Source organism: Callospermophilus lateralis, chromosome 5 (genome assembly GCF_048772815.1).
Source record: "Callospermophilus lateralis isolate mCalLat2 chromosome 5, mCalLat2.hap1, whole genome shotgun sequence".
NCBI lineage: Eukaryota > Metazoa > Chordata > Mammalia > Rodentia > Sciuridae > Callospermophilus > Callospermophilus lateralis.
In genome coordinates this window covers 123,376,861-123,392,061 of record NC_135309.1, presented here as the reverse complement: position 1 = coordinate 123,392,061, position 15,201 = coordinate 123,376,861, and the positions used below count along the sequence as shown (strand labels likewise).

The window sequence follows — 15,201 nt, the reverse complement described above, 5'->3', positions numbered from 1 at the left end:
ATTATTAAAAAGTAGAATTCTAACTCTTCAAAGGGAATTATAAAAAATTAGAAGAGCTAGAATTAGACTCCTTCATGAATTTGACTAGGAGAACCTATTATATCTAGCAACTAAACCAACAAACCCAGCTTTTGGTAAGCCCGTTTTCAATGAAATTTTTAATGATGGTAATATTTATTGTTTACTAAAATTGTGTCTATGTAAATTTTTTTTTAGCTCTGCCAGCAAAGCCTGAAAACATTTCTTGTATATTATATTATAAGAAAAATTTAACTTGCACTTGGAGTCCAAAGAAGGAAATCAATTATACCGCATACGTTGTTAATAGAACTTAGTAAGTATGAGAGTATGTATTCTTTCAGTGGGGGCCATGGGAAGAGGTAGAGGCTTCTGATGCATTGATGAGCAAAGTTACTTAGGAAGTAAAATGTTTTCTCAGTTACAATTTCTGTATGGCCACTTTGTCTATCCAGTGGCTAGGGTAACATCTTGGCTACTTACATCCATGCAGACAGGATCTGCAGCTACACAGGGAGGGGACATAGAGCCACATGATGATCTCCTCTTAGAGCTGCTGGATTGGCTGAGAGTAGTCATTAGTTACAAGCAGAGTGGAAAAGTCTATTTATTTCTTATATTCAACATACTCCTCATCCTTCCAGCATGTTATACAACTGTCCAATCTTCATGGATGAAGATAGAGTAAGTGGAGCTATGATCTAGCACTGAGAAGTGGATTTACCTCAGTCTGCCACTAATTTATTGTATAACCCTAAACGGTATTCCACCAGGACAATGATTCCCAAATCTTCTTTACTACTGAAAGCATCCCTTTTAATTCTGTTTCTATTAGAATAAAACTTCTATAATTAAAAATCATCATCCCAGTCAAAACTTAGATGTTTTTATATGTGTACTTTTAAAAAAATGTTGAAAATAGCTCATAAAACATTATTTTCTTCTTGTTCCCCTAAAAATAAAGGGACTTATATTGGGACCATTGCAAGATGAACTACTGTATTCTCCATTTTAAAAAGAGAGCCTATGGTTCCAAACTTTTTTTTTTTTTTTTTTTTTTTTTTTAAGCAGAAGATCTTGTTCTGAAAGGGAAATTCTTTTTTGTTTTACAAAGAAAGGGAAAAGGCAAACACTATTTTTTTTTTTTTTTTTTTTTTTTTTTGCAGTATCAATGTACCAATGAGCATCTATGTCAGATCAATGCTTTCAAACAGGACTCAGTAAACTTTCTGTAAAGGATCAGACAGTACAGCAGAGGTGGGGAAATTAGCCTGCAGGTCAGACACAACCCATCTCCTGTATTTATATGGCCCACAGGCTAACAATTGTTTATGTTGTCAAAATGGTCAAAAGCATAAATCATAAGAAGAAAACTTGGTGTCATATGAAAATTATAATGAAATTCAAATTTCAGTGTCCACAAGTAAGGTTTTACTGGAAACCAGTCTTGCCTATTCATCACAAGTTGTCTATAGCAGTTTGGGGACTACTGCAGTAGTGTTTAGTAGTTTTGACAGATCTCCTTCCAGAGGCTGCATCTACAATGCTACCCTGAGGGTATATTTTTCATGGTGTAACAATTATCATAAATCCTTGAGATCCTTTCTGGTTTCAAGATTCTATGATTTGGGCTGGGGATATATATAGCTCAGTTGATAGAGTGCTTGCCTCACAATCACAAAAGGCCTTGGGTTCAATCCCCAGCACCACAAAAAAATAAGCTCTTTTCCTTTCTCCCACCCCAGCAGACACTGGCACATTACATGTTGAACTTCCTTTTATGTTAGTCTCTGTCTCCTTTGCAATTCCCAGAATCATGTTTGCTATGGTTCTACTCACCCATCTGATTCCTGCTAATATAGGTAAAAGTTACAGCTTGATAGGATCTATCCATCATCATCATCTATGTTAAACCCAGGGACACTCAGCCCCTGAGTCACATCCCCAGCCCTCATTATTTTTTATTTTGAGATAGGGTCTTGCTAAGTTGGTTAGGGTCTTGATAAGTTGTTGAGGCTGGCTTTGAACTTGTGATCCTCCTATATCAACCTCCCCAGTGGCCAGGATTACAAATTTGTACTGCTACACCTGGCCATCTATGTGTTTTAATGATTTTTCTGAAAACAATATATGCTAGTGATAAAAGTTCAATCTGAAACATAAAGAATGTTTAAAAATCACAGACTCAAAGGTGACAACTTTAACATTTTTACTAGGGCCTTTCCAGCTATCTTTAGAATAGTTACATAAATACGTATATTGATACAACTGTGGGCATTACAAATTTGATATGCATCTGTTTTTTTTCACCAAAACCAGAATATAGCCATCTTTACATATGAGTAAATATAGATATATTAAAAAGTATTGGTTAAAATCCTACTTATATGTCCACCATAATCTATTTAACAAATCCTCTTTGACTTTTTAAAAATAATAAAGCCTCAAAACTATAATCTGGAATTTCAGAGGCCAATACATTATTTCTTGCCAATAGGAAAAGCATTGTGATTGGCTTTTAAGTGGGCTCACAGGGTTTCCAAGGAGGTCTCGAAGGCTCATAATATCTCAGGAGAAAATAAGCAGGTAACTTTGACCTCTCTTTGAAGCAGAAGGAAACCAAATCCTGAGCCAAGAAAAGAACATCCTGGACCTCAAGAGAAACCCAGAGTAAAACTAAAAATTACTGCTTAATATATTAAGTATGACTACATTTCCAAAATACTATACTAACTTCATATTGAATATTTTTTTTCCTTCAAAGCTCTTTTGGAAAAAAACATGACATTTGTAAAGCCAATAGTTCGACAGGTGCTTCGTGTTCTTTTTTCCGTCCAACTATAACACCCCCAGATTTCTTCACCATTAAAGTGGAAGCTGAAAATAAAGATGGTGTAGCTACATCTGATATTACACATTGGACCTTAAATGACATAGGTAAGTGTTCTTTGATATTCTTAGATAGTTTTTATTGAATAATTACTCTTCTCTTTCTTTTTTCTTTAAAGATGTATTTGTAGATGCAAAGTTCAAGGGAATAGTAGGTATGTGTTATGGATATTCAGAAAACTCATTTTCTTATCAAAGAAGGAAGAAAAAAGTCAAGGAAAAGAGGAGGGGAAGGAAGAAGGGAGGGAGTGAGGGAGAAAGTGAGAAGAAAGCAAGCAAGGAAGGAATTAATTGGCCAAATAAGAAAAAAAGGAATGAGAAGAAATATCTGATCACTGATTTCTTCTTGCAGTTTGTTACATAAATTGAATTCAGATAAACAAAAAGACCCCTCCCCTAAACACATTACAAATTATTGTTGCTCATGAAAGAAGAGTAAAACTCTTATTTTTAAAAATGTCTCACTAATTCTGACCTTTTACAATTCTTTTTTAAAGACTCTTTTTTTCCTGTGTTTTTATTTATTTACTTTTTTGGTACTGAGGATTTTACCTCTGGTGATTAACCACTGAAGTACATCCTCAGTCTTTTTAATTTTTTTGTTTTGTTTTGAGATGGGTCTTGCTAAGTTGCTGAAGTTGGCCTTGAATTTGCAGCTTCAGCCTCTCGAGTTGCTGGGATTACAGGCTTGTGCCACTGCTACTGACTCATGTAATTTTTAGATAACTACTTTATTGAGATATACTTCACATAACATAAGGTTCGCCTTTTAAAGTGTTCAGTAGTCTTTATCATATTTACAAAGTTGTACAAACACTACCACTGTTTAATTCATAACATTTTCATTATACCATACAGAAATTTCAGACCCTTTGGGTAGCAAGTGCCCAATCCTTTACTTACCTTTTCCCCATCCTCAGGAAAGTACGGGTCTACATTTTGTCTCTATGGATTTGCCTATTATGAACATTTCATATAAATAGAATCATATATTCTGTGGCCTTTTGTGTCTGCCTTCTTTCATTCAAATAATGTTTTCAAGGTTTGTCACCCTGTATCATGTATTAGTTCGTCATTTCTTTTTTACAGCTGATTGATATACCACTGGATGGATATATCACATTTTGTTTATCCATATATCAATTAATATACATTAATTAATATATGAATTAATATACATTTTGGTTCTTAATACTTTTTCATTATTATGAATAATGATGCTATGAATATTTCTATAAAAATTCTTATGTGAGCATGTGTTTCAATTCTCTTAGATATATATCTAGTGAAATTGCTGAGTCATATGATAGAGAACTTTTTGAAGAACCAGCAAATGTTATTAAAGTGGCTGTATCATTTAACATTCTCCTCATCCATTTATAAAGGCTGTGGTTTCTCAATATCCTTACAGACACACACTAACAATAACTGTTGTCCCTCATTTTGATTATAGTCATCTTAGTGGGTGTGAAATGGAATCTTATTATGGTTCTGATTTGCATTTACCCAAAAACTAAGGATGTAGAGCATCTTTCATATTTTTTTGGCCATTCATATATGGTTTTTGGAGAAATTTTACTTCATATTCTTTTCCCGTTTTTAATTGAGCTGTCTCTTCATTGAAATTTAAGAGTTCTTTATATATATATTCCTCGTTTACAAAGAAAACTAAACAAAATTTTCTAATCTCTTTTGACTATATTTAGTGTCTATTTAAATATTGTGTAACTTTCCACTGCTTTAAATTTGGAGTATGGAGGAATTTTAGTCTAAAATAGTAAAACTCTAGAATTATAAAATTGATCTTTGAAGAAACTGCTTTTATTATCTATTTCTAGGTTCTGGTAAAGTGTTGCTAAGTAGTAAAATATTTTTGGATTCCTTTTATGAGAGAAAAGCATATAATAAATATATTTATTAATATATAATAATATATTTGTAATTAGATATAATAATTAGAATTGTATTTAAATTCAACTGGATGGGATTATGACAGTGCTTTAAGAGCAATTGAAAATAGTTTGATTTCTAGCTGAAACATGTCTCCCACCACTTAGGTTTACACTGGTAGTTTTGTTTAAACCTTTTTTTCCCCCCATAGATAATGCTGGGGTATACTTTAGTCTAACTTCTGTCATAAGTTATCTGACTAATCACACTTTTGCTATGTTTGATATGTGTCCTTTTTAAAACTTAAAGTCTATTTTGTCTGATATAAATATACCTACTTCTGCTCTTTGGGTTACTATTTGTATTGAATGTCTTTTTCTTAGAAGTATTTTTTTATTGGTGAATTATAATTGAATATAATAGTGGGCTTTGTCTTCACATTTATGTACATGCACATAGCATAATTTGGTCAGTTACATTCCTGAGTACCTCTTCTTTCCCTCCCACCTCTGGATCCCCTTTCTCTACTCTATTGGCCTCCCTGCTATTTTCATGAAACCCCTCCTGCCATTTTGATCTTTTTACTTTCAACTTACTTTTGACTGTAGATTGAAAGTGAGTCTCTTGTAGATAGAATACAATTGAATTATTTAAAAGAATTTGTCTGCCAGTCTATGCCTTTTGGTAGGAGAGTTTAGTTCCTTTACATTTAGAGTAATTGAAAAAGGGGAATTATTTTCACTATTTTGTTCTTTTCCCTGTATGATTTATAGCTTTTTGGCCTCTTATTTCCTTCATCACTGCCTTCTTTGCATTTAGTTGATTTATTGTAGTTATATGTTTTTGTTTTCTTCTCATTTCTTCTTGTGTATATTCTATAAATAATTTCTTTGTGGTTACCATGAGGATTACATATATCACCTACACTTATAATCATCTAATTTGAATTGATACCATGTTACCTTGAATATGCCTTCCCAATTCTTCCCCATTTGATGCCATGGATATCATAGATACTCATTAATAGAGATTTATAATTAATTTAATGCTTTAGTCTTTTAAGTCCCATGTAAAATAAAAGGACTTATGAGCCAGAATCATAATAATAATTGTTTTCGATTGCTTATGTATTCATTTGTACCAGAGGTCTTTCCATCTTCAACTGGCTTCAAGTTACTGTCTAGCATCCCTTTATTTCAACATGAAGGACTCCCTTTAGCATTTCTTTTAGAACAGGTCTACTGGTAATAAGCTCCTTTAGCTTTTGTTTATCTGGCAATGTCTTAATTTCTCTTTTAGTTTTGAAGAACAGTTTTACTAGATACAGAAGTCCCAGTTTAAAATTTTCTTTTTGTTTTTAAAGCTGGGTGCAAAGGCTCATACCTATAATTTCAATTACTCAGGGTGCAAAGACATATATCTATAATTTCAGCTACTCAGGATGTAGCAGGAGGATTGTAAGTTTGAGGCCAGCCTGGGCAACTTAGCAAGATCCTTTCTCGAAATATGATTTTTAAAAAGAGTTGATGGTGTAGCTCAGAGGTAGCTATAGCTCTGGAATCACTAGCACAGGGAATCACTGAGCTCAATCTTAGTACCACACACAACTTAAAAAAAAATCCAGCACTTTAAATATACCATGCCACTGCCTTCTGACCTTTAAGATTTCTGTTGAGAAATCAGTTTATAATATCATGACATATCCCTTGTTTATGAGTTGCTTCTCTCTTGCTGCTTTTGAGATAATGTTTTATCTTTTTACTGTCTAGTTGTGGGTTTTTTTAGTTAGGTTTATCTTACTTGGGATTTTTTTGGGATTCTTGGACTTGTAGATTCATGTATTTCATCAAATGGGAAGTTTCCACATTATTTCTTTGAATAATCTTTGTGACATTTCCTTTCTCTATTCTCCTTCAGAGACTCTCAATTGCATAATTGGCCTGCTTAATCACGTCTCACAAGTCTCTCAGGTTCTATTAACTTTTCCTCATTCTTTTTTCTTTTTGCTCTTCAGATTTAGTTATTTCAATTTTCTCATTTCCAAGTTTGCTAATTTCTTCTTGTGCCAACTCAAATTTACTCTTGCATCACTCTACCAAATTTTAAAATTTTCAGCTATTGAAGTTTTCAGTTTCAGAATTTGTTTTGTTTCTTTTTATAACTTCTTTTTTAACATTTTCATTTTGTTCATACACTGTTTTCTGATTTTCTTTAGTTATTTGTCCATGTTTTTGTTTAGCTCTGAGCACAAATAAGACAATGATTTTAAAGTATTCGTTTACTAAGTTTGATGTTTGAGATTCCTTAAGGACAGTTTCTTTGATTTATTTATTTGAATGGGACATGTTTTGTTTCTTTGTATTTCTTTTAATTATTATTATTGTTGAAAATTTAATATTTGAAACAATAGCCACCTCTCCTAGTGTTTGTATATTGACTCTACTGGGACAGTCTTTCACAGGTTAGCTAGGCCTGCTCTGAGTTTTGGGATCCATCCAAGGTGAAAGTTTACAGTCTGCTTGGGTCTTTTCTTAGCATGCTTCTTGTCTGAGTCTTCATGTACTCTCCCAATTATCCTATACAACAGAGCAAAATTTGAATGATCTAATTTTCCAAAGAATCTTACTCAGCTTCTCTTTAGGACCTTATATTGTCTATTTTATGTTTCCCTACATAATTTATTGCCCCAGGCTTCTACAAGTGTGAAGTCTTTCTATAGCTTTCATTAGCTGTTCCTGACACTTTTCCAACCTGAGATTCAAATTAGGCAAAACAGAGGCCAGCCCTTTCTTCTTCAGACAGGTTAGAATGTGGTAAATAAGGTCTACCCTGTTCCCTCCAGTTGGAGGAAGGGAATTAGGAACTGGGTTGCCATCTCCTTTCTACCAAGACCACTGACACAACACAGACAGTGTGGAGCAAGGCAAATAAGATTGCCATAAAACTTTTTTCCTACCTTTCTGAAGGTGACATTTTCTTGATTGGATATTCTAGATTGGTTAGTATAAACCTCAGATAGGTTTCCAGAGTTCCTGCAAGCATAGTCTACTCAGTTTCTGTCCATTTTTGTTTTTATTTTTTTCAATGTTTCCATGGAGGAACAAAAACTTGGAGTTTCCTAGTCTACCATTTTCTTATGTGACTCAATACACACCAGTTCCTAGTGAACTATTTTGAGAGCCATTTTAATCACAGGAAAAAATTAATAACATATCCTTGGTGATAGAGTTGATTAGTTGAATGGTTATATAACACGAATTTGTGTTTACTCTGACTAAAAACAGTTTAATGCAATAAATATAGGCAGGAACTTTGGCATAGATATAAATGAGTGTTAACTTAGTTGTTACTAGAAATTTATTTATCTTTTCTAAATCTCCTCTGTAAAATGACCATCTTTGTTATGTGGTTGAGAGGAATTGACAAAATGATTCACCTGCAAGAATACTTATGAAGTGTTCCCTAAATACCAGTAATCTTATGGAAATACTTAATATGTTTATTGTTTATAGCTCCACCTATAGAGTGGTCATATATTTGGTCACCCTTTATTTAGTTCAGGCATAAAAAATACACATTATTTTTTGAGTAGTCACTAAAAAGATTTCTGAATATTTTAATGCAGTCAGTGTTTTAATGATATGGCCCTAACTAGGGATTTTGCTTTTCCAAATCCACAATGGTACTATTAAATTCTAGCTAGTGAGGGTGTGATGAGATGGGTATTCACACACTGTTAATGGAAACTGATATTGATGTAGCCTTTTCTAGGAACAAAATGGCACTCTGTGGCTGTTAACCTAAATAAAGGTATTTCCTTTTGAAAAACCAGCCAATCAATTCTAAGGGAATTAAGGAAATAATTAGAGATGTTAGAGGAAGATTCATCTATTACCCTTATTCACTTATCAAGTATTTGATACTGGCTATGTGCCAAGTTTTAATTCTGGACTTTGTGATCAAGACTAGCCTCTGTCGGGCTGGGGATGTGGCTGGGGATGTGGCGGTAGTGCGCTCGCCTGGCATGTGTGCGGCCCGGGTTCGATCCTCAACACCACATACAAACAAAGATGTTGTGTCCGCTGAAAACTAAAAACTAAATATTAAAAATTCTCTCTCTCTCTCTCTCTCTCCCTCTCTCACTCTCTCTTTAAAAAAAAAAAAAAAGACTAGCCTCTGTCATTAAGGAACTTTAAACAAAATATTGGAAACACTATGAATGCACAATAGTAGAGAAGTGGTCAAATAAATTTCATTTATCCGTAAGGTAGATATTATGAAACTTTAAAAAAATGTTTTGAAGAATTTCCTGATTTTGTGTATTAAAAAAATTTGAGCATATGCTACTTTTATAACCAGAACAACACACATTTCCATAGAGAGAAAATTGGGGCTAGAAGATTTTCAGTGTGAAAAGAAAATGAGAAGTTCTTTCTAATGGCGTTTCCTTAATAATGGGGATCAAGGAGAGGGAGGCCAAGAGGAGGGTAAATACAGGGAATAGCTTATTTTCTGGTATGTAGTCTCTCTTTAAATTTCTGTTGTAGTTTATTGTGTAACTATAGTTTGTCTTGATTATCATTTTTATTTATTTGCCTCCCTTCTGGCATAAGATATGACCCAATCAGTAAAAGACTGATTTGCAGAAAAATCTCAGGAATAATCCTCTTTTCATTAGGTAATCCTTTTTTGGAGTTAATTTCGGTTGAGACATTCCTTTTGCACTTCCCTGCTATGCCATCTGCATAAAGCAAACAGCAAAATGTGTACTACTATTTATTTTCTAGGCTTATTGTGCTTTCAGTTTGGGCTTAATGTTATTAGCATCTCATTTTCTTGCAAATATGAGAATAGTATGATTTTTATTTTCAGTGAAAATGGAACCACCTAGGATTCTTTCTGTGAAACCAATTTCGGGCATCAAAAAAATGATGCAAATAAAATGGGAATGGCATGATTCGTTATTTTCTTCATCTAATTTCAAATACATGCTTCGATTCAGGACAATCAATAGTACCCATTGGGTAAGTTATACCTTTATTATATTTCTATTAGAGGACCTGAGGAAGAGATTCATTGACAACTTTGTTGATCAAGAATCTTTTTAACTTTTTACATTGCAAATAGAAAAGTAACATTCTAAGAACTATACTTTTCAGTTGTTTATTCACATCTTTTAGATTGGATAGGTGTTTTACCACAGGTGTATTATAGTCTGAGCACAGTGACACATTAAAGAATGAAAATTTTACTTTTGCATTCTACCTTGGTTTGTTTCTAGGTCTGTTGGTTATCAGATACGCTATGGTTTGACCATTTCTTTTTTTTTTTTCCAACCTTTAGTAAAAATTTTAAGCATAACACATCTTAGAAAGTAAACAAAACATGTATTGCATTTGTCAAATTACTATTAAGTCGGCACTCATGTAAAAACTACCGAAGTCAAGAATAGAACATTTTCAGCATTCCAGAACCCTTTGATTACCTTTTTCTGATGATTACACTCTCTCTCCTTACAGTTAACTACTATCCTGTTTTCACAGTAATCATTTCTTTGCTCTTAATATTTCACAATTATGCCAGCTTTCTGGAAAAATATAATTTAAGGAGTGCCCACTATTGTATAAGTGCCCAGCAGAAATACATGAGGAACATAAAAATTCAATCTATGCAATTTATATTTTTTATGTTTGGTTTTATTCTCCTGATACTGTGCTTTTAAGATTCATTTATAGAATTCTAAAATGACTTCACTCATTTAAATAATTTTTTCTTGACTATATTTCAAGTGTTATGGTTTAGATATGAGAAATCTCCTAAAAGCTCATGTGTGAGATAAAACAAGAAAGATTAGAGGTGAAATGATTGGGTTATGAGAGCCTTAACTTATCAATCCACTTGAATGGATTAACTGGGTGCTAACTGTAGGCAGATAGGATGTGGCTAGAGGAGGTAGGTCACTGGGGATGTGTCTTTGGGGTATATATTTTGTCTCTGATGAGTGGACCTCTCTCTCTCTCTCTCTCTGATTGCCATGATCTGAGCAGCTTTCCTGTGCCACACCCTTTTGCCTTGATGTTCTGCCTCACCTCAGCTTGCCTTTTTGCTCTCTTATTAATGATAAATTTTGATGAACAGAACTTCTTAATTTTGATCGTGTCAACTTTTATCAAACTTTTCCTTTATGCTTAATGCTCTTTATGTTTTAAGAAACCTTTTCTTACCTTGGGGTTCAGCAGATATTCTCCTGTTTCCTTCATCCCAGCCTGAAATTATAACATCCTTCATTTTTTGGTGACCACCTCACATTATGGAGATGTCTTTAAGACTTTTCCCCTCTCATAAAATTTGCTAGAAAAACACATCTTCACTATTGTACAATTTTTTTTTTGTACTGAGAATTGAACCTAGACGTGCTTTTCCACTGAACCAGATCTCCAGCCCTTTTTATTTTTCATTTTGAGACACTAAGTTGTTTAGAGCCTCTCTAAGTTACTAAGGCTGACTTCAAGCTTGCAATCTTCCTCCCTCCACCTCCCAAGTCTCTGAGATTAAAGGTGGACCCCACCATACCCAGTAATTTGTTATATTTTAACCTGAATTCAAATGCTCTATTTGTTCCTATTGAATTTTTTTATTTTGGCCTTATTCATCATGCCACTCCACTTGGAACCTTTATTCTGCTACCCCAAACCTACTTTCAACATTTTACTTCCTTTTTAATACATGATAAACTTACTTCAGATTTAATAACTTAATCCTATGACTTTATCTAATCATTAAAAAAAAGTAGTAACCGCATCAGAACCCTGTGGTAAGTCAGTAGACTGTCCAGGGACATCAATGCTGCCTTCTTTTTTTTTAAATTTATTTTTTAGGTGTAGATGGACACAACACAATACTTTTATTTTTATGTGGTGCTGAGGATCGAACCCAGGTCCCGCCCATGCTAGGGGGGGCACTCTACTGCTGAGCCACAACCCCATCCCCAATGCTGCCTTCTTTGAGTGTAATCATTACTCAGGTTTCTACGAATACACCTGATTACCATGACAATCATTTTTCATCATGTCCAGGAAGCTATTATGAGACCTTTTCCTAGTAGAAACCCTCAGATAAGATGTCTGTTGTGTTCTATCCTATTCTAGAACGCTTTAAGAAAAAAAATTTGTCATTTGTCAAGTTTCATTGTCCTGTATTCAGAGAGAATGATGTTGGCCACTCCCCCTTCCTGCTTCCTTTCTGAGCCAACTCTGAAACCTTCTTCCCCGAACCTGACTATATGACATTGGACTCACCAATTTATAGTTCAAGGAGTCCCTAAGCAGAGCAGGCCTCAGCACAGCACAAACTCATCTTCCTTCAAGCTCTGTGCCATAGACTCAGCAAACCTGAGGAACTGTGGGGTGGTTCAGCCACACAACCAGCACTGACTAGCCACCCCAGTTCTTTCTATTGGTAGGGTCCTAGAGTCACAAAATGTTCTAAGACAGGATTCAGCAAGAAACAAACCAGAGCCTACGTCACTCTGACAAATTACTCAACTGTGTGTAACACTGAGTGAGGCCAACAAATATAAGTTGCTCCCACTCTTGGCATTCTATACTCCACCCTTTAACAAAGTCACCCACAACTGCATTCATCTTTGTCTCCTCTCTTTCTGTCCATGAGGTGAGATGTCCTTCCTTCTGCTCTCCTGGAGAGAGAGCATCCAGTACTCACTCTCTCCTTTCAGATTTCAAACACAAGCAAGTCTCCTCAGTTCTAGACCCAGCTAAGCTCAACCCAACCCACTCCAGCCTCATGTTAATGGTTCCCACTCATGGAAAAAGGTACAAATCCTTAACCTTCTGAGACCAGGCTGCACCTACCCTCCAACCTTGTCTTTCACTTTGCACTTACTTCAGTAGTAATTTTGGATTGCTTGTTTTCCTTGCAGCACACTGTCTCCCTATTCTGTGTCTCTGCCTAGAACACCCTCTGCTTTTGTATCTGTGCTCCTGCTCCTCTATTCATCTTTCAGAACTTAGATGAGATATACTTCTTTCTTAGGATCTGAGCGAGGTTCCCCTTCTCTGTCTCTGTCATGGCACTTAACAATCAACACATTTAAACTCATTAGATTCGCCCCTCAGTAGACTGTAAACTCGAATGCAGGTAACTTGATTGTCATTTTTATTTTTCCTTTGCTTGTCACATGGCTGTGTTCAACAAACATCAGTTTAACCAAACAAAACCATGTAAAACTAATTCTAAAATCCCATCGTGGCTATATAAGAAGACCCATGTTTGTATGATGTTATATGGGTAACAAAATGCTTTCTTATGTGTCACCTATTTAATTCTTGCAAATATCCTATACATGAGGCACTGCTATCCTCACTTATAGATTAGGAAATTGAGATGTAGAGAGATTAATAAACCAAAATCACAAGGTCTGCAAGTTGCAAATCTAAGCCCAAGTTTTCTGACTCCAGGTTTGTCATTCATGTGACCACACTTCAGCAACCTCCAAACCTTCCTGCGGTTCTTGTCGCGGGTTTGCCCCTTTTTATGATGAAGCCATGTGGACATCCTAGAAGCCATGTGGATATCCTAGAAATGGATCTCAAGACTGTTTAAAGAGTTTGATTTAGGCTTTGCACCAAAACTTCTGACTCATCCCTATGACAAACACTTTGGGTGAGCTAGGATTTGGCACGGAGCATAGACTTAGAAACAAATCTGATGGAGTTAATTAGTGTATTGGTAGGATTCCAAGGCCTCGGGGGAGGTGGGGAGGCTTTAGATCTAAGCCTGTGTATGAAGGCCTGGAGTCTGGGAGAGCCAATAGCTCCTCGACTAGACAAAAGCTAAGGTATAAATCCAAGGCAATTTACCTTAAAGGCAAAGTGTTGAAAAGACTGAACAGCCTGTTTTGGTTTTTCTGTAGCCGGGGCTGGGAACAGCAGGTTTAAGTGGTTTGATGAGGCAAAGCTTTCTCAGCCTGAGCATGATGAGAAGTACCAAGTAGGCCAAGTGTGTGCTGAAGGAAAAATTAGGAAGATTATTTTAAGAAAGATTTAAAAAGAATATTTGTTTTTTTTTTAATTTTTATTTTTGGGTACTGGTATTGAGCCTAGGGGCACTTAACCACTGAGACACACAACCAGCACTTTAAAACTTTTTTTCTTAAATTTATAGACAGGGTCTTGCTAAATTGCTGAGGACCTCACTAAGTTGTTGAGGGTGGCCTTGAAGTTGCAATCCTCCTGCCTCAGCCTCCTGAGCCCTTGGGATTATAGGCACTGTGTCCAGCAAATATTTTGCATTTTAAAAGGCATAAAAAGTAAAATAGAGCATTATTAGACCTCCTTACGGTTGGCATATGGATTAGAATTATTTTTATAACCCCATTATGAATGACAGATTGTCTCAAGTTTTGTTCCCAATAATCTTAGTGTGTTGCCATAGTATCTCCTGGGGTTGTTTGGAAGAGGATGCTCCAGGAGCCTGGGCTTTAACAGTGAAAATGCTATTATTGCCTCTAAGTCCTACCTCCTTCCTCTGCCCTCAACTTGATTGGGCTTTCAGAAGTCCCTCTGTAGCTGGGGTGCTCAGCTCTCGGTCACAGACACACTTTCTTCTTTTGCCCAATTACAGTTAGACCCAGGGACTATAATTAAGTACTTCTCTTCACAGCTATTACACACATGTAAGAAATATCAGAACTCCCCTCTCTTGCTGGTTGTGTATTAATAAAATGGACATCCTGTTAGTGAAATTTGTTTTTATTAATCAACTCAATATAAGTTTAATAAACTAACAGCTAACCATTTTCATTATTCCAATAATGTCTGTGCTCAGAAATAAAAAAAAAAAAATAGATTTTTAGTTTTTCAAGGAGGGTTGGCTCCAGAAGGGACTTTTAGAAATTTTATAAAACACCACCTTTATTTTGCTAATGATAAAGTGACACTGATTGAGAGAAGGGAACTGATTTAATTGGCCATTGTTCTTCCCAAGAGAGTGTCAAAATGAATTTATATATCCAGGCTGTTGAGACTTTTAGCAGCTTGATTGGTCACCCCAAGACCAATTATTTATAATGGGATTTTGGGGTAAAAGAAAGAAAGTGGGAGTGAAGAAACTTGTGTTCTGGTTCCAGTTCCACTGATCACAAATGCTGAGGTTGCCTTGGGGTCACTTAACCTTCCTGGGTCTCAACCCTGACCTGAGGGGATTGACCTCGAAGCTGCCAAGGTCTCTAACCCCCTTGAGATCTGTGAGACTGTGTTTCTAGGTACTGAAATCACCTCTGAGTTTAAGCTGAGGCTCAGTTTGCCCCGGGTCATGGAGTTTTGCCTTGTATCTTCTAGAACTTCATTCACCAGGCCCAGAGATGGAAATCTCTGCTCCACAAGC

At 35.4% G+C, this 15,201-nt stretch overlaps 1 protein-coding gene across 1 annotated transcript in view; it reads left to right on the top strand.

The window, feature by feature from the left end:
- Positions 1 to 15,201, top strand: part of Il31ra (interleukin 31 receptor A) — a 40,265-nt gene that overhangs the window by 2,875 nt on the left and 22,189 nt on the right. Inside the window, exons 2-4 of the mRNA XM_076856128.2 lie at positions 217 to 334; positions 2,783 to 2,955; positions 9,670 to 9,821. Of these exons, the coding sequence (XP_076712243.2) occupies positions 217 to 334; positions 2,783 to 2,955; positions 9,670 to 9,821 (443 nt within the window). The remainder of the gene's footprint in view (positions 1 to 216; positions 335 to 2,782; positions 2,956 to 9,669; positions 9,822 to 15,201) is intronic.